Source organism: Accipiter gentilis, chromosome 5, assembly GCF_929443795.1.
Source record: "Accipiter gentilis chromosome 5, bAccGen1.1, whole genome shotgun sequence".
NCBI classification, from domain to species: Eukaryota; Metazoa; Chordata; class Aves; order Accipitriformes; family Accipitridae; genus Astur; species Astur gentilis.
In genome coordinates, this window is record NC_064884.1 from 18,201,726 (window position 1) to 18,222,733 (window position 21,008).

Consider the following 21,008-nt stretch of genomic DNA (forward strand, 5'->3'; position numbering starts at 1 on the left):
TTAGTAATATTGAATATCAAGGTAAGTTTAACCAGGGTTAAACTTAAACTATGGCTTGTTTTCCTATTCAGGTCTGTTCTGTATAATTTGAATGGCAAAACTTTGCAGAGTTGTTTTTTTTAAGAACTTTCAGATGTGTCTAAGAATAAACCCCACATCTTTCAAGTGAAGTAATTTTTTGAATGACAGTTCTTTTAAATAAGAAAACTTAATCTTGACATTTTATGTAGCTTTCTAAATGTGTAGCTTAAAAATTTTTATTTGGTAACTATACTTTATTAGGCCTTTTCCACAAACAGAAAGACCATTAAAATGTTTTATATCTTGCTTTTAGATTGTACCTAGCACAGCCACAAGCATATTGTTACTTTAACTGCTTGGCAAAACTATGTAGATGGTGCAAAACAGGCTGGAGACTATATCTGACTTGTAACTTGACAGTCAGTTGGCCATGCTATTGATACTCAGTTCCACAATTAAGGAAGAATCCCATGCGATATAAATAATTATCCTTGACTGCATTAAAGTAGTCTCAGAAACCCTTTAAATGCTTTAGAATAAAGGACCACATTGCTCATGAACTGCCAATAAAAATCTTGGCTTCCAAGCTGTAAACAGGTTGTGCCAGTTAATACACTCAGGTGAATATTTGTGAAGTCTGTGTTGATGGACATTTTTAAGCAGACTGTTAAGGCAAAGAACCGGAACTCCCCCAGTAAGCTGATACTGTGCCTATTTTAAAAAGCTTATGCAGTCAGCTTGAAGTTCAAAAACACTTTGTGTCATTGTCTAAGTTGGGTAAAGTAAGAATTAAAAAATGTAGTAAGACATTTGTTAAAGAACTTCAGAGTTTGGGAGGGGCAGGAGAGGAAAGGATGGGGTGAGAGCTAGGAAGCCCAGAAGTGAAGGCCAGGCTTACTATGTTCCTGGGAAGAAACCCAGCTACTGGAAAAGTGGATTCAGCTGTGATTCTCACAAGAATATGATCTTAGGATCATCTTTAAATTCTGTGGAACTTCTTTTCTACTTTGATATATTTGTGACAAATATGGAGGCTTTTTACGCTTTATTTTAAGCAGCTGGAAACTTTGAGAAGGAAGACCTCAGCAACAGTACTCTCTTTTTTTTTTTCTACCCCTTCTCCATTTGTCACCCTGTGAATAGCTCCTCTGCATATGTTTATCAGGTGTTTTGGGTTTTTGTAATAGGTAGTAAAAGACAAAACAACTGTTGTTTCACTGCTGACTCTGTAGGTTCTGAATAGCATCACTGAAGTTGAAAGAACTCACTTGAATTCCCTCTGCTCAATGACACTATGGCTAGCAGAGAGGACTTCAAAAGGAGTGTTTTGTTGTTTTTTTTTTAAAATAAACTCATGGGTGTGACTTTAGGCCTGAATTTACAGAGGAGAACTTTTCATGTTCTTTGTAGGCATGGTGTCTGAACAGGTTTTTTTAGTGTTCTGTATGTAATGATGTTCCCTCGGGGAAGTTTAATTTAGTATTGAGCTACTGCTTACAGGCTTAGCACCTTGGTATCTGAGCAGTCATGGGTCAGTTTTGTTGATAACACTGAAAGAACACTTCACAGGTTTCTCAGATAAAGCTTGATTGCATGTAGATCTGCTAGGAAGTCTAGAAAAAATTAATGATAAATAGGAGAACTTCTGAACAGCAATAACAAAAAATGCCATATGAATAAATAGACTTGATTTTTATATTTTACTTAAATAGACTATCTTAGCACTCTAATCACTGTTCTTCATAGGGGCTTCTAGTAAAATACCTGTTTCCTACTTACCCTTAAATTTTTTCAGGGATTCTCATAAAAATGGTGTTTTTCTGAAATATTTTATTCAAAACACTAAATTTGGTTACTTCAGTAATAAGATTAAAGCATTTGCATTGGGTACCGCTGGTGTTAGTTTTTTGAGACAGTGCATTGAAAAATGAGATTAGTGACAAATGTAACTTATAAAATATAAAAGGTTAGTAAGTTTGATTCTTCTGTAGTCTTGAATGTTAGAGTACAACTCTAGTGTTGGTGCAGCTGAATTTGCCAGAGTTCAATTCTGAAAAATTGTCTTTTGAGAGGCCTTGAAAAAATGAACAGTGAGCTAGACGGTGGCCAAATTCCCTTTCATGGTGAGAAAACAAAAAGTCATGCAAGTAAAAGGGACTAAAATTGAGGGGAAGTAGAAGATGGTTCTTTAAGATTTAGGCGTTGTATGAAATGATGTAGTAGTACTGTAATGCTCTCTAGTAGGGGGCAGAGCAGCTAAAGATTCCATAAAAAATTGGGAAGAGTTTGAGTGAGAGAGTGGGGAGCAATAGTTTTACCTTGGCTACTTTCTCAGAGGTATTGTTTAGCATCTATGCAGTGTCATAAATGTTTTGTGAAGTCAATTCATGTTACCCAGCATCTCACAAAGAGCAGATAAAGCACTGATTTTAAAATTAGAAGTGTTCTTTGATTTGCAGTTCATCTTACAGACTGGTGTACAAATGTATGCGTATTATACGCTGCCTTTAAGGTTTGCAAGCAGTAAATTTTTGGAAGTACAGCCTATGAAGAGCTAAGACGGGAAGTAGCAGAAAGATGTTAGCCTGTCGTTCTGTGGGCAAGTTGTGTATACGTGCACAGTTGTGTCAGTCTTTGGGGATGGATGCAGTTATTTGTACTGTGCCTTGGGCTAGGATGACTAGATTATTGATTGTGAGCCTCCAGAGCAACTGGTAATTATTACTGGAAGTCACTGGAGCTCTGCAGGGGTGCATCTACTTGACTTATTTTGGGACCTGTGGACCCTATAAATAGCAGTAATTTTTTCTAATGCTGCTTTGTGTGTACTTTTATGCTTACTTTTATGTACATTTACAACTTAAGAAAATTTACAGCTCTTCAGGATAGCTGGTTTTAATTGTATTGCTAGTTACAGCAATTAATAAGCTTTGATTCCTGACAATATGAAGTAATCTTTTCTTTAGCAAGTGCTATGAATCTTTACCAAAAATAATGCTAACATCTGTAAGTAAATGAGATTTTTGGATAATTCTTCAAATATTTGACATAAAATTGATTATAAGCTACTGAAACTGGGTTGGAATTCTAATTTAATCTTTTGAGTACCCTTTTTTTAGCTTGTAGCAGAAGTGCTAGATGTCTCTATTTGATACTGAATGTTAAATATTGGCATTCCTGTACAGTTCCTGCCCTGAGGAACTTAACCTAAAATAGTCTATCTTTTTAATTGCATTTGAATATTCATATAACCAACTCCAGAATGGACATCACCTCAGTGTTACGATTTTTAAAAGTCAGTATTTTCTCCATGACACAGGCCATATAAAGAAAACCGTTTCAAGATTTTGGAATATTCCATAGCAGTGAAAACCTTAACTGAAAGCAGTGTGGTATTTTTCTGTTTATTACTGTTTCATTTTGCTTTTCTCTGGTTGAGAAGTCTATGATAATGACAATTGGAAGATTCAGAAATTTGCAGTGCATCTTTTTCAGAAAATAAATTCCTAATTTGCTAGAAATTCTAACTATTCACTTACTATGGAAGCTGGTAATGCCCAGAAGACCTGTTTAATGTTTTGTAAAATTCTTTATAATTTAATTACAGTGGTTTTGATTCCTGTGTGTTGGATCACAGTGTTGGTAAGGGCCTGTTTTCAAACCATATGACTCATCTTTATTCTTTACTGAATTCTTTGTGAGTCCTTGAGTGGCATGAACTAAACCAGAGCTTGTTAAAGCATCTCAATGTAATAGCTGACAGCTCTAAGTTCTGATAAAGTTATTTTCCTTTTGGGAAAAAAAAAACCCAAAAAAACAACTAAGTATTAAGGTAAGTGTTAACTATCAGAGATGGTTAAGAATACTGGAATACAGTCTCTCTTTTGCAGATTCTGTAGCTATGCAACAGTTCCCCTTCAGCATAGTCTGTTTATTCCTTTGATTTGCACATCTTGTCCGGTTCTGCATCTTAGCCGCCTTGATTGTTTTCTGTTCTTGTCAGTTTGTGAAATCAAATCCCATTTTTGAACTATCCATTCTGTTTTCAGATACATGTCCTTTACATAATACTTTGCAGTGTTCTTCAGCTTCTTTTGTGGTAGATCCTAAATGACATTTTATTAATTTTCTACTTTCCTTTGTGAATCTTTTCTACTGTACTGTTTCCATTGTCTCTCTTCTTGTTGAGCTGATAAGATGCTTATCTCCTGTCTTTCAAGCTCAGATTTCCCTTTTTCACACTAAGAGGTATTAAACTGTTTATAAATTTCTTAAATGGGAAGAAAGGCTGGTACCGTACACTGACCTGTGTGACTTTCCTGAATCTGTTTTAAGTCCTTGTGGTATAGGTTGTGTGAATTGGCAATATTCTCTGAATTGGCACTTAAACTTCCTGCTCAAGGACATTTGACTCTCTTAAACTGTTAGTAGACTGTTGTATGCAGTACAGTAGAGCTGCATCAGCTTTCTTTTTCCTGCAGGCCTTTTCACATCCATTAAAAAATATCAATGCAACTGTTCACAAAGCCTTAACCTTTGCAGTTAACTCATTACTGAATACACTGTTAAAAATCTAAAAACTTAAGATAAGAGAAAGATGTGCTGGTCACATTGTTCTTGAGTATTTCCAACCTACTTCTGTGAACAGGGAATTAATTCAACCGTAGTATCATCTTTTACACTAAGTAGTATAATACTGTTATATGATGCAGTATAATCTGTTGTCTTCATTTCTACAATATATCTTTGCTATTTTCTTTCCCTTCCACAAATACCACTTGCAGCAGTACAGTGAACCTGCTATGTCTAAACCCCCTGAAAAAATGAAGCCTTCTAAACTTAATTTCCAACTGATACTGATCTCCCATTCTTCACTTGCATAAGTTGGTGAACAGTTTGCGGTGAGGGACATTTACCAGATACATTGGGAACAATTACATTAATTTGTATGCTTGTTGCTTGCTGTCAGAGGATAACATGCTCCATTTCATTTCCAGCTAGGTTCTCATCTTTCATGTTTGCCTCAGCCTGATACATATGTGAGATATAGCTGATCAGTCACAAGCAGGCCTGTAGCCGTTTCGTGCAGAGAAGTTAGGGAGGAGGTTTGTTTTCTCTAGTGGGGGTTCTGCGACTACTACAGCTCCTCTTCTGCTTTTGGAAAACCCTCTGCAAGTATTATTATGCCCCTCTAATGCTCATGGCATTGCTGAATAGTAGTGTGAAACTGATCTAATGATTATTGGTTTTCTTCCTGCCTGTAGAGTTAGGACTTTCAGTGTTATATCTTCTTGGTACAAGCAAAATCAGGAAGTTCAGAAACTTCAGAAGGCTGGGTCACCCTTAGTTATACTCACATTTTGTATTTGGAGTGTCACAAATCATACTTTTAAGAGGTAGAGTTTTTGATTCTACAGATGTTGATAACACTTCAGCTTTTTTAACTTATTTTTGGAGTAATTTTTAAATTTGCAAGCATGTTAACAAGTACCATACCTTTAAGTGACAATAATTTCTGCAACATACTAAAGCATGTTTAAGAAATAATAAAGAGAAAAAAGCCTACCTTTCATACCCCTCAACAATTCAGTGGGAAGAGTGCTTGACTGGAAGTATTCCAGAGAATATAACTAATTTTTGACTGTTTCTGTTAATTTTGGAGGTAGGTATTGAACTGCCAATTAACGTGGCAGTTTGTACTGCGATTGTTCTAGAGAGCTGTTTGCTGAACATCCCTAGTTCTCTTTGGGTTTTATAGTGCTATGGAAGTGCTGAGAATTAAATAGGTGTAATAGAAAGCAGCCTCAGAGTATATCTATATATAGTAAATTATACTTCAATATGGCTTTAGGTCAAGTTAATATCTTTTTGTAAAGTAACATTTCTATTCCTATTTCTATGTAGGTCAGCCAGTGATTAATTCCCAATTTTGCTGGACGACTGTTCTGTTGCTTTGTGTTGGGGTGGAAGTTTTGGACGTTGTTTGCAGGGACGGTACTTTGGACAAAAACGGTTTTATCTCCAAATTCTTGTGGAGAAAGGGAGAAGCTGAAAGCTTTAATTGCCTACTAAATATCTTACCTGTAAAAAAGTTTTAACTCTTTTGGGTAGTTTTGTCTGTCTTCATTTGACAGGCTATAAGATGCTAAATAATAGTTTAAGTATAATCTGTTTTAATTACTGGTGAAAACTGTGACTTTGTTCATAGTCCCTCCAGGTTCTCAGTGATGCTTAATGTTTTGAATGAAGTTTTTTGTTTCCTTTGTTCTATATGTTACTTTACTTTTCCAAATCTGAAGTTGTTTCTTTCACACAACCGTAACACAATTTACTGTTTGCAGTTGCTTGGATTTTCTATGTTCATATTCACCAATGATGGGAAAAAATTCCTTCATGTTAATGAAGTGATTAAATTGGAGATGATCATAAGTGGCCGATATCCAGTGTGTATCTGTCAGTGTACTGAAGAACAAGATCAATGTGAAACACTTTGGTTTTTGTTTCTCTCTAGTATCCCATTAAGTGTAAATTGATGTAATTTCTTTGTTATTAAGATGTTGACCCTTAATTTATAATCCCATGACACTTTAGTCACTTGTTATAACCTTCAGTCATGTTTTATGCTTTCTGCCATACTGTTTTATTATAAGCTTTTGCACTATATACTTAGAAACAAAATTGCCTTCTTTGAAATGATCTCTAAAACTCTTCAACTCCACTTTTGTTATACATGAAGATTTATGGTTTGGTTTGTATTTTATTTTTTTAAATTGTCATTGATATGTCTGTTGCCTTGCAGTCTTCTCAGTCTTCTACCTTGTTTAGTACTTGAATTACAAATTTTTTGCCTGGACAGCATGGTCTTGTTTTCATTTTCACTAGTGTGGTCTGTTTCAGTGTAACAGTACAGTCATGGGGTGGATTGATTGGGAAACTATTGCAATTATCTTTAAAGTTAGGAAGGCTGCTGTGGTCTCTTCTTTAGCTAATGGAATTGAATAAACTTCAGTGAAGAGGCTTGTATGGTAAACCTAGTAAGAAGTTTTGTAGATGAAACCAGTATGTTAACGTAAGTGGAACAAATAAATTGGCATCTTGCAAATTTTTTTGTGACTCCTCCAGAAGCAATGGAGGACCAACGTGTCTTACCTAATGTGAACTCTTAATTGCATCAGAAGTTACTTTGATTTAGTGGTGGCAGAACTTTATTGTTCCCCTACTAAAGGTTGAGTTGCTTCAGAATCTTTCTGGGAAACTCCTTTCATTGGCTTTTGGAGAGGTCATTATTCATTTATGCACTTAAAATTACAGGGTTCTGAGAATTTTCAAGAGTGATGCAAGCTTTAGAAGTGCCAGTTCTGTAGTGATTAAATAAGTAGATTGGGTTTTTGCCTCTGAAGAGTAGTAGCTGGGAACTGCCAAAAGTGAAATTGTCTTAATACCACACAGGGAATTGTACCTTAGCTCATAAAGTTAACACTTTTGTTCCTGTGACTGTTTTTGTCTCAAGTTTTATTTACAGATTGCAGTGCTTAAGCATGTTTTTGCAGTGAGACCTCTGATTATTTTGTATGAGAGCTTATGGTTTCTCATACATAAAAGGTTTTGCTTTTCTGCTTCAAGTGAAAGTTTATTTGTTAGTTTTCCAAATGTGGCACAATCTTTACTCTGCCTTGCCTTGGTTTAAAAACTGCATTATATTTGTCTCTAGCACTGTTAATTATCTGCCTACCTGACATATTGTAAACTCTGGCAGGGAGATCGTAAAATAGAACAGAAAACTTTAATATTCACACATATTACAGATGCAACAATGGAGGTTAAGTTTAAAGCAAACCAGTTATCCATTAGGTTTTTATTATATCTACGTCCAACTTGTGTAAGATGATTTGTGGGGATAGACACATACCTAGTGAATAGCATTATTGATGTATGCTCTGACTTGATGGCTCCTTTTCTCCAATTTCAGGAAAAGGACTATGCAGTAAAACTGTTTTCCATCTTTGATCACGCTTTCTTAAGCAGTTTTGCAAACTGTTTTCTTTGGTGTTTCTACTGGGTCCTTATGTCTCATTCTGTCTTGGGTGACAATTTGACAATTTTTTTCTTGGAGACACCTTTAGTTTACCTGCAGATGAGTAAGTAGTGTTGTGTGTCTGTATGTATAGATAGTGATTAAACCAAGTAATTTATTGTACCTTCAAGATCACGCAAGTTTAGATTTTTTGCTGAAAGCTCTGCAATTGTAACTGAGTTCAGATAGGAAAAGCTATGGCATTTATGTATATGAATATAAATCACATAATCCCTGCTATAACTGGACAAGCTTTACTGATTGCTTTTCAGTCCTGAACACTTAATATTCAAAACATTAAATTTACAAATGAGTGGGTTTTATTCCATTTGAATAGATGCACGTCTTATTTCTATGCTTCCTTTAATGTTAATAAAGCCAAATGGCGTATTAAAGATAAAGGCTGAATCCTCTTATAATTACACTCTTGATTCCTTTACTTTTCCTGTCTGGTAGAGACTTTGGCAATAGTAGCTGTCTCTAACTTCAGGTTTGCTTCTTGCTTCATTGGTTTAGGGCTTCCCTGTGATATCCTAGAATAGCTACTTGACTGTGATGGCCTTAAGCCATTAATATCTCATTTTGGAGGAGACCCGTGGACAGTGGAGGATTTAAATAAAGCATAGCAGAAGCGACTGGCCAACTGCCAGCCAGAGGACAAGTGGCTTCCCTTAAAATGACTGACAGAGTTTGAGCAGAGCCATGACTGGATTAGATAGTGACTAAGGAGTAAACTGCAGGCTTTTCCTAAGACTAGTACAGTCTTCCTTGCCTCCTGCACCCTGAGGGGGCATGTGGTAGAACCTGATGTACATCTGAGGGGGAAGAATCTTCTAAAGAATCATCGGTTCTTTTGTTATGAACAGATTGAATAAATGTATCCAAAATAAGGTTTTTGTAGTAAGACTTTTTCAAATGTGGCAAAGGGAATTACAACACTTATTCTGCATACTTGCAAAGAACAACAATGCCAGAATGCTGGAACAGCTTTAACCTGACTTGATCTCTACTGTAATCCCAAATCCGGCAATCCCCTTTGCCTTGGTTCATTATCTCTGATGTCTGCAATTTAAATGCCATGTTGAAGAATTAGGTATTAATCTTTTTTCGAGTTCCTTCAGTACTGAAGGTCACAGAGTGTTTTCTTTAGAGGCAGGATTAACAAATTTAGGTTACTTTGGGGATAACACATTTAAAACTTGAAATCTCCTTCCAATGGTAAGTTAAAACAAGCTGTGGTACTCCCCCCCCCCCCCCCCCCCCCCCCGCCCCGCAGTCCCCTTTTTTGACTACAAAATGCTTGTAGCCTTCCTTGTTTGCTGTTGATTAGCATTCAGGTGAGATGTTGAGTTAGAATATTAACACCAGCTCTAAGACCTGTCCCTTGTACCTTTGTAGTTTCACCATTGAGTTAAGATAATACATAAAAACTGAGCACTGATACAAGTTCAGTGGTTTATCAGAATTCTAGTAAACCTGCCAAGAAGTGTTAACTGGAAGTGTTGGGCAAAAAGCTACCATACCTTCAAGGTAATTTGCACTTAATTGCTAATGATTGTGCTGATTGGCAGGTATAGGGGAGAGCATAGTTTATGCTGTAGTCCCAGAATGGAGACTGTAACCAAAGATGAAGGTGGAATGGAAGAGAATGTTGGCAGGCTTATGTTGCTGGTCTTAAACAGCTAGGTGGAATTGTAACAGAGATGCTGAGGAGTTGCAGGTGTATCTTGTTAGATAGTTGTATCCTCTTGTATCCTCTTGAAAATAGTGGCTGCCAGAAGATGGAAAATGCTTCTGTCTCCTCAAAGGAAACCATAAATTGTTTGGACAAGAATGTGTTAACTAAATATAACTAAGATTTTTTTTTTTAATCCCAAATGAAACTTGTCCATTTTCTCTAGTTTTTAGTTTGTTTGTTTTTTTTTTTTTAAAGAGAAAAGATTATTAGACCTTCTAAAGCATTTGACACTTCAGTTATTACATTATCTGGGCCATTAAAAACAATGCTTCTCAATTTTTCAACTCTTGTAGAATCAACATGTAGATAATATTTGTGTATGTGAATAAAAAGTAGAGGAGAACATGTTAGCAATCCCTTGGCAAACTTAGACTTGAAAAATATATATGTTTTTACATTAAGGTGCAAAAATTAGATGATGGCAGTTTTCAGTTTCTCTGTTTATTGGATATGTTTTGTTAAATGTCCTCAAAATGAGAAGCTTCAAGTACTGGGTTGTAGCTGAGTCAGAGAAGTTAAAAATCTTTAGAGAAGTTCCTAAATAAACTCTTGTACTAGAATAAATAGCCTTCCTGCGGCTTTTTTTCCTTCATGCTTTATGGGTTTTCCCAATGACCAACAGTCATAGTTGGTAAAGTAAATGTGTCCCAAAACCACTTGGAGTAACTTCAAAGCAAGTTCAAGTGTGGGTTTTTTTTTAAAATATTTAGGCTGCATCCTAAAACTTGGTGGATGTTGAATCCATTCTTTATCTCTGTATACCTAGGGAACTCTTAACAGTGCATAGGAAGTACTAACTAAACACTAAGATTTAAGGTCAACACATAAATTTCATGGTTTGCTTCTGTAGTTCTATCTTGTGCTCAAAGGTCCAGGAGAAAAATAACTATATGCATTGCTGCAATATGCGCCTTGGTTTTGGTTGACTAAAAAATTAAACAAGTGGTGGATACTCTTCCATAAAAATACTGTTTATTCTTTGCTGACATATTGCAAGACCATGTTCTGTGTTTCTTCCATGACCCACGCCATTCTCTCAGTTTAATATAGGATCCAATTTTAGCTGTTGGAGTTTTGTTAATAATAAATTGCTGATTTTAACAGGAAGTTTTACTTGAAGAGCAGGGGAGAACAACTCTTCAGTACCAACTGAATGGCCAACTCCTTTACTGTCACACTTGTGGTCTGTGCTACTTACCTGGTGCCATTATTGCTGCTTCTGTGTTTTTCTTCCTTGCCTTTTCTTTCCTTATTTTTTTTCTGTAATCCCTTGCTTTTCTGGATATGGATAACCTGTACGAATTCCTTGCTTGTTTGTAACCTGTTTAATTCCTTCTGTTGCACATGTGGACAATTGAATGTTCACACAAAACACTGAATGTTACCAATGGGTAACAAAGTGCACAGATTTGATGGCCCAAATGCGAGAAATTAAATGAGATGGTTGCCAACTTTCAGGTACTATACTGGATTTTTGGACAGACAGGATGAGGGCTATGAACTATGTGGTCGGACTGTTCCACAGGTTTGGTTACAAAAATAAGTGGGGCATAAGCAGAGCTGAGACTGTGAAAACTGTAATTGTGAAGGTTCAATAAATTGTTGTCTGTCTTGGATTCAGCTTGGAAGTCTTGCATCTTAAACTGCTGTCATACTATTTTAGCTTCAGGATTAGAGGTGCAAGGAATTAGGCTGCTCCACAGAAGAGTGAATGGATTTGTTGATGGCCTGGAAAAATAATGTAAGATTAGGAAGCGTAATACAGTATACTGCTTGAAGATACTTAATTTTGGAACTTGCTGAATGTGAGGTGGGTGTCAGGCATTTTTATGTATTTCTTTAATTCCTTCTGTGGGTCATGATCTTAGAAACTAGGTTGAGTATTTGGGGTCAACAGTGAAACTGTCACTGCTCTTAAGTTGCTTGAACTTCTACATGTTTTCCAATTTCATGCCCTCTAATTTCTTGGCTTTGCTTAGTTCTTCTGCATCACAATATCTGACTCAACGTTGGTATGATTATAAGAACCTCAGAGGTAGATTTATTCTCTTAGTATTTGAGTAGAAGTCTTGTTTGTGCTAGAGAGCTGCTAATTCTGAGGAGCTAGTATTTGGGGAAGTTGCACTCTCTGTGCCTGGATTACTTTTATGCAAAGCAAGTACTTAGTAGTTGCTTTGCATAAAACAATGTAAAAGTCACGAAGTTGTTTTAAATGTTAATTTCTAAATTTTGGCAGTTAGCCTGCATTATTATCAGCTCTTAAATGAAGTCCAGTCTTGTAACTGTGTTAATATCCCAATTTTAATTAGATTTCTTTCAGTGGCTGCAATGCAAAGCCTGAAAGGTGACTTAATTACTCTGAGTCAAACACAAATGCCATAGATTACCTAGCAATCTTATCTATGACATCTCATTAACAAGTTTCCTTTTGTAGTGTACAGATAGATATTCCTGTTAAATATACTGGAAGATAATAAGTATCACGGTTTCCTGGGTTCACAGGCTCCTCTCAGGCTAAGACACAACTTCCCTGTATTGAGTAGTTTTTTTGATGAGGGGGTTTTGTGTTTTTCTAATCAGATTTAACAAAAAAAGGCAAAGTGTATTCACACTGTTTCTGAACGGGGTAGATGAAGGTGTTTTTATTGCTGCTTTTTTTGCAGTCAAACCTTACTCCTGTTTGTCTTGTTTTAAGCCTTATTTGTTGTGGTGTCTACAGAAACTTTGGGCGTGTCTTTCATATGTGCTCTTGTAAACTTCTTTTAGGCTTTAATTGCTCTGGTAAATTGCATATGAAATGTACAAATTACAGCAGGTGAGATCTTGCATATTTTTCTGACCATCAGTTAATTCAGAAATTCTAATATTTAAGTGGCTTAAAGCATGTGGGCTTTGTCTGAAATTCATTTTAACAAATATTTAAACCACTGTGGATGTGTCTGTGTGGCATATTCTATTCATGCAAAAGTTTTAGCAGCCTCAATAACAAATACCATCCTTTTTAGTTTGCCAAGTTTCCTGGTGGTTGTTGAGGAAGAATACAGTGCCAGCCTATCACAGCCAGAGCTCTAGTAACTTGTTAAACAAGGGTCATGAAAAAAAAACCACCAAACAAACAAAAAAACCACACACAACCCAAAACCCCAAACCACCCCAAACTTCTCTTTACCAAGCTGGCGGTTCTTCATTGTTAAACTTTATGGAAATGACAATACATCATGGAAAATGAGCTCGAAGGAGGAGGAGGAAGAAGAATTCTCTGCAACAGGTAATTTTCACTAATTGTTAATTTTGGTGGTATGGAGAAGAATGAAAAAAGAATGAGAAGCATTTTGTATGTTTGTGGAACAGGAAGAAGGGTCTTCTGAGTAAGCTCTCTTTAAATGCTGACTGCCAGCCTCTGCCACCTTTCTTCTTAACACTCCCATTCTTTTCTAGTTGTAGTGGATGATGGAAAACAGCTTTTTGTGTAATTTGAGAATTGAAGTTGATTATCTTGATAATTCCTAGTTCTGACCCCCAGCTGACATGTCTTGGTTAACTGTTTCAGTTGCACACTGTAGTTTTTCCTGTGCTGTAATGTAGAAGGTGCAGGAGCAAATGCAGGAAGCACAACATATAGTGTGTTGACAACACCCCTTGAGGTGCCCATGCATCAAGAACCACAAATACAGAAACATTAGTAATGTTCAGTTTCTGTGGGAAGCTTTGGTGTACAGGTATAGCAGCCAACTGTAGTGTCAAGGCAGTTTGCATCTTTGAGGCCATTTCCAACAAGGATGAGCTTATTACAGTTCTTTCTATGTTGCTGCAAAAATTGTAGTGAATCTTGGACAACTATTCCTGTACATGTACTAAACAGATCTTAGGAGACCACTCGTGCCACTTGTTGAATTAATTCATTGTCTGGCTACGTAAACAAATAAAAAGTTTTGAAACAATCTAATTTTTAAACTGTTCCAGGAGTTCATTTGTATTTGTGGTCCCTCTCACACCACCTTTTGAGGACTAAATTCGAGATGAGTCCTAAGGTGACATTATGGCTTGCTGCAATTTAAACACATTTTCTGCTTTTATAAAAGCTGGAAGACTAGTTGAAGGCTGACACTGTAATTTAAGTCTCTGAACTATTTATAAAAGGATGTACATCGTGCAGAAAAGTAACATACAATTGAGCAGATCTAGGAAGTGTTTTCTACTAATGTATGCTGAAGAACTCTTTTGCAGTCTGATGTCTTGCTGTGTACAAGCTGTTTTGTATAGAAAACTTCAGCTAAGAATTTAGATTCTGTTGCTGATTTTGCTAATTGCAAATTTCCTTTATTTTTTTTTAATTTTCTATCCACAGCTCTTCCTGCCTTTCACTAAGAGGAAACTTTTCAAGATAATTGCCCTTAACTATCCTACCTTGGAGGAGCATGTACAAAACCAATCTTAAGAAGAGAGAGCTATTTAGTATTTGAAGTAACTGCAAAAGAAAGAGAAATCAAGAAACACATTTTTATGGATAACCTACAGAAGAAATAAAGACTAAAGTCCAAGGTTATACTTAATCAGTAAAAAGGCACAGCTGCTGAAAGGAGAAAAGGAGAATAATTAGTAGAGAATAAAATTGCAAAGAACACTTTTATTCTTAAAGGAACAAACTACATGTCATATAAACCTCTGAAATACTTCAGTGACATGTTTTGACTTCTCTAGTAAACTGATATTTCTGCAATATTCATAATTTGGTTAGCCTTCTGTTAGTAGTCTCTGGACTGTTCCTCGATCTGTAATTATTTCTGTCTATAAGTCATGATTTTGCTGCTGTTTAACCAGGAATTAACTTGTAGGGATCTAACAGCATTCAAGAAAATTTCTAGACTTCTGAAAGGATAAGGCTATTCAAAATATCCATAGTATTCCAGCCACTTGTTCTAATTGTGTAACTTGAGAGAGAAGAGTTGAACTCCAGCAGTATGGTGGTAATACCCAGATGCAGCTGAGGAAAGCATGTTTTATGCTAGGAATAGGTGCCAAGTAAGTCTGTTGTGGAGCGTTGATGCCGTACAAGCTTCATTTCTTAACAAACCAGTGTCGCTTGTTTCTAAATCTGCTAATAGAGTGTATATGAGAGGATACTCTCACTTCATGTGAGGTATGCTAAATATATATCTGGCAGCAAATACTAATATTGTGAGTTTAAGTTGGCAATCTTAAGTTGTATCAGAACCTTGTTACTCTACATGTTCATTTGTATAAATCAACTTCTGTGGGTCAGAAATGAAATGACATGCTGTTTGGAGATTTTACAGTGACTTTTGTCTTTATAAATGAGTATCATTATCTTAAAACTATAAAATAAAAAAATATGTCAGTGCAGTGTTATTTTGCTGAATGAGGTTTATAATTATGATGATCTTCTGCAGTTAACTGTGAAATTTTCTGTTAGTGCATCCAGTCAAAAAGTAATATTTTCGAGCATTCTTTAGAATGCTACCTAGTCCTGGTGTTAAACTTTGGTAATTCTTTGCATTAAAACTGTACAGATGAAAATGTGTACCTGATATTTTTTCCTCTTTCCTTAAAGGGCTCATTTGATACTTTATGAAGTCTCATAGCTGTGCTTCCCTCCCTGCTTTTTTTCATAACGCATTAATATGGATTTAGCTCTAGGCCTTCTGTCTTACTGCCTACCTATTCTTAAACAGCAAAAATATACTCAACCTATTTAGTGCTTGTGTTTCAGGGCTTATATTGTATCTCATAGAGCATGTACACAGACTGATTGTATTTGGGGACAAATAAGTGACCTTTTTGTACTGCTGTTCAGAGTATGCCTGTCCCCAAGACCAAGTCATTAATCTTCATCTCTGAGGATCACGTCTTTGGTATAGAGGAACACCTTTGTGTTTGTCCAGGTCACAGCTGTGCAAACAGGAATCTTGGCATGAGTAGCTTGAATGTTTATTTGTACGGAAAAAAAAAAAGGGGGGGTGGCTAAAATCTTTTTAAAACTTTGTAGTCTTTTGGATTCTTCTGTGAAGATGAAAACTCAGCACATCAGTAGCAGGTAACTAATTTTTAAAATACCTTATTTAAATACTATGTAGCAAATAGGGAATAATCATGTAATTTGTACATTGTCACTTACTAGATTTTTCTAATTTCTTGTAGATATCTAAGTTTTCCAGTCCTGGATAGGTAAGTATTTTTAACACTTCTTTTTAGCAGTAACTGTTTCACAGAGAAACTAAGTCGAAGTTTATTCACTTTTTTCTCTGCTCTCCAAATATTTTTTTAGGCTACTTCATGTAGATAACTTCGTTATAGCTTAGCATGTGCATCTAGATGCATATTAAGACTCCTTATAAATATTACACTTAGTTCGTGGACTGAAAAAAGTTATTCCTGTTTTTATTTTTTCCTGCTTGATTTTCAGAAGCGTTTTATGCTTCTTCAGGCAGATTGATTTCAGTAGCCTGTACTAGAAATTAACTTTCTCCCAGTACCTGAACAAGGCTGTTAGTGCCTAGAACAGTTATCTGATGTAGTTATGATTGTATATTTGTGTGTGCATGTGCGTAAGTGCACTGGTTTTAATTCAACTTTCTCCTTTAATTTGCAGCCTTCCAGTCTGGTGTTTTTCTTGCCTCTTCATGACCTCGTGTCTTGAGCAGCCTAGCTGGATCCCCTGGTTCCTGTTTCTTCTTGTTTCAAAATTCTGCTTTCCCCCATTTTAAATCCCCTACCCTTTTATATACATACACTAGGCTTTTACTAGCTGTTTTGGTCTTCACTGTTTTTTCTAAGACTGGTGGGGTTCCATCCAAGTTTTTCCATGTGGGACCGTTCTCCTGGATTCCCTGCCACAGTGGAATAAGTTTCTCTTGTAGAATATCTCAGTCAAGCTGTTTGAGGTTTTAGGGACCTGACATGACACTCCTAATCTACGTTTCTGTTCTGCTAGTTTATCTTGTCATAAGTAGGCATTGAGGAAGACGTTAAGGCTGTATCTTTTTCTGCTCTACCTGTAAAGCAAGTGTATTAACTTTTTTGAAGAAGCAAGAGAGTTTGTGGATTGTGGGAGATAAGCAAAGTGAATGTGTTCTGGAGGTTAAAAAAAAAAAAAGCAATCCCCCCCACCCCCCAACAACATATCTCCTCTCAAGCATGTTTAGATTCATGAGATAGTTGTTCTGCCCCTTTCTGTCCTTATTAGGAAATGCAGTTGCATGCTTCCAGGCTAAATGTAGTTGTTTTTTTTTTTCTTTTCTGTCAAGTAATCTCTGTGTTTCTGTTCAGTTTGGTATAATTTTGAGGAGTCTTTCTGTGCAAGTGCTCAGCTATGGAACCCCTTACACTCCACACCATAAGGGAATCGCTGCTGAATATAATGACTTGGACTAATCTTAAATATGTTTTGTTTTCTTGTATAAAACATTCCCTTAGTAATTTTTTTGAAGATGTTTGGTTATGAATCTCTTCAGTTATCTGGTCACTTCTTAGCTGACTGATTCTGAAAAAAATATTAAGCATGTGTGTATTGTGATCTTCTCTGGCTCAAAGTGAGGCATTTGGGAAAAAAATACCAACTTTTAATGTTAGTGTCTTTTGGCGTTCATGTTGCAGTAGTTGCAGATTTAAGTATGTGCAAATTCAAAGTGACTATACCTTCAAAGTTTTAATTTTTCTTGCTATGACTGTGGTGTAGTGCAGCAAGGTTTTAAAATCTTATTTTAACTTTCTATTAACTACAAACCAGGAACTTATTAATGTAGTACATTACAAAAATATTTAAATGTAAAACTGTTACATCTGAATTTCTGGCCATGTAAACCATTTTTTTCATCATTCTTCCTGTGTGAATCCTTTTTGGGGGGAGTGGGCAGGTGGCTCAGGTGAGAAAATATGCTATGATTTTCTTATGCTAATTGAGTAAGGTTTGTCATGGTAATTCATAAGGACGTGTCTGTTTCTGTGTATAAAATAAAATGGTAAAGAAGATTATGTGAAGTTTTGAAATTAAATATTTTAACTTGAAAAGTAGTATTTGTACAATATGGGTAGTGAGTTTGTTTTTTCAAGTTCAGAATATGAGATTGAAGTTCTTAGTGTTATTGTGTGGACTGCTGATACTTTCATGGGAATTCTCATTGGAGGAAACCTCTCAATAGTTTTATATTTCTTTGTATGTCTGGTAACATAGACGTATCCATATATAACACTGTCCATGGTTGTTGTGTTTAAAATATATATATATTTATATTTAAATAACCATGCAATGTGAGTGGCCAGAGATCTTTACAGTGCTGAAACTGAAAGTAGTTCCTCTAAGCTAACTTGGGAATAATTGCAACATTGTTCTTTTTTTGTGTTTCAGGGAAATGAGGCAAGCTACCCTTTGGAAATGTGCTCCCACTGTAAGTTGTTTTTTTTTTAATTGCTACATTATATTGTTAGGGAGGTTAATCTTATTTGGAGATCCATAGGTACAACTTTTATGTATGAAATTACTGCTTAAACGTTATGCAGTTTATATACTAACCAAAAGAGTAAAATTGAAAGGTGAAAGATTACCTTTGGAAATAATACAGCTTTTGCTGTTAGACTGTAAAATAAAAAAATCAGTCCATCTTTAAAAAAAAAATTATGAAGATTTTTTTATGTTTTCCATCAGAATACGAAAAAAACTTCTAGTAGTTTCAATGTATGTACAGTGAAGCTTTATAATTGGTAGTTCAACTGGTGGGGCTTTTCCATCAGTCCCAGTGCCAGTTCCTCAGAGATCTGGAACAGCTTGTGGTGCAGCATGTGCTGTGTTAGGAGTCAAATATATTGCCTGAGCTGTCTTTCCACCCTGAGAGGAAAGAGAGTTTGAGGCTGAAAGAGCATTTTTTTCTGTGCATGCTTGCAGCCAGGCCTTTAGGTGAGAAGCCACTTGGTGTTTGTGCTGGTTTTGGCTGGGATGGAGTTAATTTTCTTTGTAGTAGCTGGTATGGGGCTGTGTTTTGGATTTGTGCTGGAAACAGTGTTGATAATTCAGGGATGTTTTTGCTGTTGCTGAGCAGTGCTTACACAGAGCCAAGGCCTTTTCTGCTTCTCACCCCATCCCACCAGTGAGTAGGCTGGGGGTGCACAAGAAGTTGGGAGGGGACACAGCTGGGACAGCTGAGCCCAACTGACCAAAGAGGTATTCTATACCATATGATGTCATGCTCAGTATATAAAGCTGGGAGAAGGAGGAAGGGGGCGGGCGGGGGAATGACGTTTGGAGTGATGGCATTTGTCTTCCCAAGTAACCATTATGCATGGTGGAGCCCTGCTTTCCTGGAGATGGCTGAACACCTGCCTGTTGTTGGGAAGTAGTGAATGAATTCCTTGTTTTGCTTTGCTTGTGCACAGGGCTTTTGCTTTACCTATTGAACTGTCTTTATCTCAACCCACAAGTTTTCTCACTTTTACCCTTCCAATTCTTTCTCCATCCCACCATGGGGGGAGTGAGCAGCTGTGTGGTGCTCAGTTGCTAGCTGGGGTTAAACCACGACACTGCTACTCACTTTTGGCCCCATAAGCATAAAACTCATTGCTCTGTCTCATGGGGTTAGTCTACCCTGTAAAAATAACAAAGTATTTCTTGCCTAAAGCTGACCAAAGAAAGGGTTGTCTTGTGAAATGTGCCTGTGGTGTTCTGCTAAGCATACTTATTTTTAACTGCTTTTTTCCTTGAATGTTTTTCTTCAGCACTAAATCATGTGTAGACCTGTGTATGTATGTATGGACTGCTTGATAAAATTCCTCATCTTCAGTGAATCAGATCTTGTTTTTAAACAGGATAATAACTTCTTCAAGATAGGAACTGTCTCCTAGATTGCTTTCACAATGCTAGCCATAACTGAACTCCAGCTCTCATAAGTCAAACAGTAATATGAAATAAATAATCATGGCGGAATCTTTCTCTAAATATGTTTTTCAGAGAAATGAGGCTTCAGCTAGTAATTTGCAAGTCTTCTATGCCTAGTACACATGTCCACATGAATTATAAATTGAGTCATTAGTTTGTAAACACTTGAGGATCTTAGTCACAGCACTGCATTGCTGTGTTGTGTTCTCAGTGTATATTTTGTTAAATATGGATATGTGGGTGAAAGTTTCATATTTGATGAAGACTTCAGTAGTCTTTTCCTGAATCATGTATATCAATCTTAGGTTACTGCTTCATTGGTCAGTTTTTGCTTAGGGACGAACTGGCTTCTGAATATTTGGGTTTGTTTTTTTTTTTAACTAGATATGCCTCTGGCAGAGTTGTAAGCAGTATGTTGCCATCCTTAACTTTTGATTCTAGGACAAGCTATATTCATTGGTAGCAACTGCCAACCTAAAGATTTATTACTTGAGCTTGTTTGCCCCCTTTTCTTGCAGAGAAAGAGAAGATTTCCGCATTATATTCTGTGGTTAAACTGTCTGTTGAGGGTATCATCATGTAAATCTGAGGTTTCGCATGATTAAAGCTCTTTCTGCTTTGGCCCTTCTCACAGTAGAAAGTCAGCTGCTTCTCAGGGCATCATAACTACATGCACTAGGGGAGATGTAGTTATTACTTGCTTCCCTTTGCTTTATTTTGCCTAATCGCTGGAATGATTGTACTGTGCTTAAAGATTATGCATGCCTAAATATCCTGAAGGAGCAGGGTTTTGGGAGTGGGCACAGATATGTACAGTAGCACGTCTGTGAATAAGTCCACTAAGTAGGTATTCACCTTGTTCTTCAAATGTTAAATGTTCATGCTGCTTCCAAGTAGTTGTTACTGACAGGAAAAAAAGCTTTTTGAGGCAAGACCAGACTGTTTTTGAAGATGGTTTGGTAAGGATTTTGAATGTTTAGACTTCTGCGAGACTGGCAGTTAGCAATAATGTATTTATGCTGTCTGCATGGTGGCACTGGGTCGTAATCTCTGCCTGGCACTGCAGTCACTATTTTGGTGTCTGGTTTTTATAAGAATTTTGTTTCGAAGTTGGCAGTTACAGGAAGCAAATTCAGGATGCTATGCAGAGGATGCACACCATTAATATTCTTTTTACCCTTCATTTTAGAACATTAGTTCTTTTCATGGGTGGATTAGTATTTTTGTATTCCTTAAAACAGTATGGTTTTGTTTTTCAGCTGTGCTGTGTCTGAGAAATTACTGAAAAT

The 21,008-nt window shown here is 36.4% G+C and overlaps 1 protein-coding gene across 3 annotated transcripts in view; it reads left to right on the forward strand.

Annotated features, from left to right (window-relative positions):
* Positions 1-21,008, forward strand: part of PPP3R1 (protein phosphatase 3 regulatory subunit B, alpha) — a 42,008-nt gene that overhangs the window by 5,819 nt on the left and 15,181 nt on the right. The window contains exons 1-4 of one of the 3 annotated variants that reach the window (XM_049800166.1): positions 9,421-13,101; positions 14,182-15,888; positions 15,993-16,019; positions 18,199-18,238. In XM_049800166.1, the coding sequence (XP_049656123.1) occupies positions 18,226-18,238 (13 nt within the window). In that variant the 5' untranslated portion in view covers positions 9,421-13,101; positions 14,182-15,888; positions 15,993-16,019; positions 18,199-18,225. Of the gene's footprint in view, positions 1-9,420; positions 13,102-14,181; positions 15,889-15,992; positions 16,020-18,198; positions 18,239-21,008 lie in introns of those variants that run through there. The other 2 variants (XM_049800167.1, XM_049800165.1) reach the window with 2 other exon arrangements.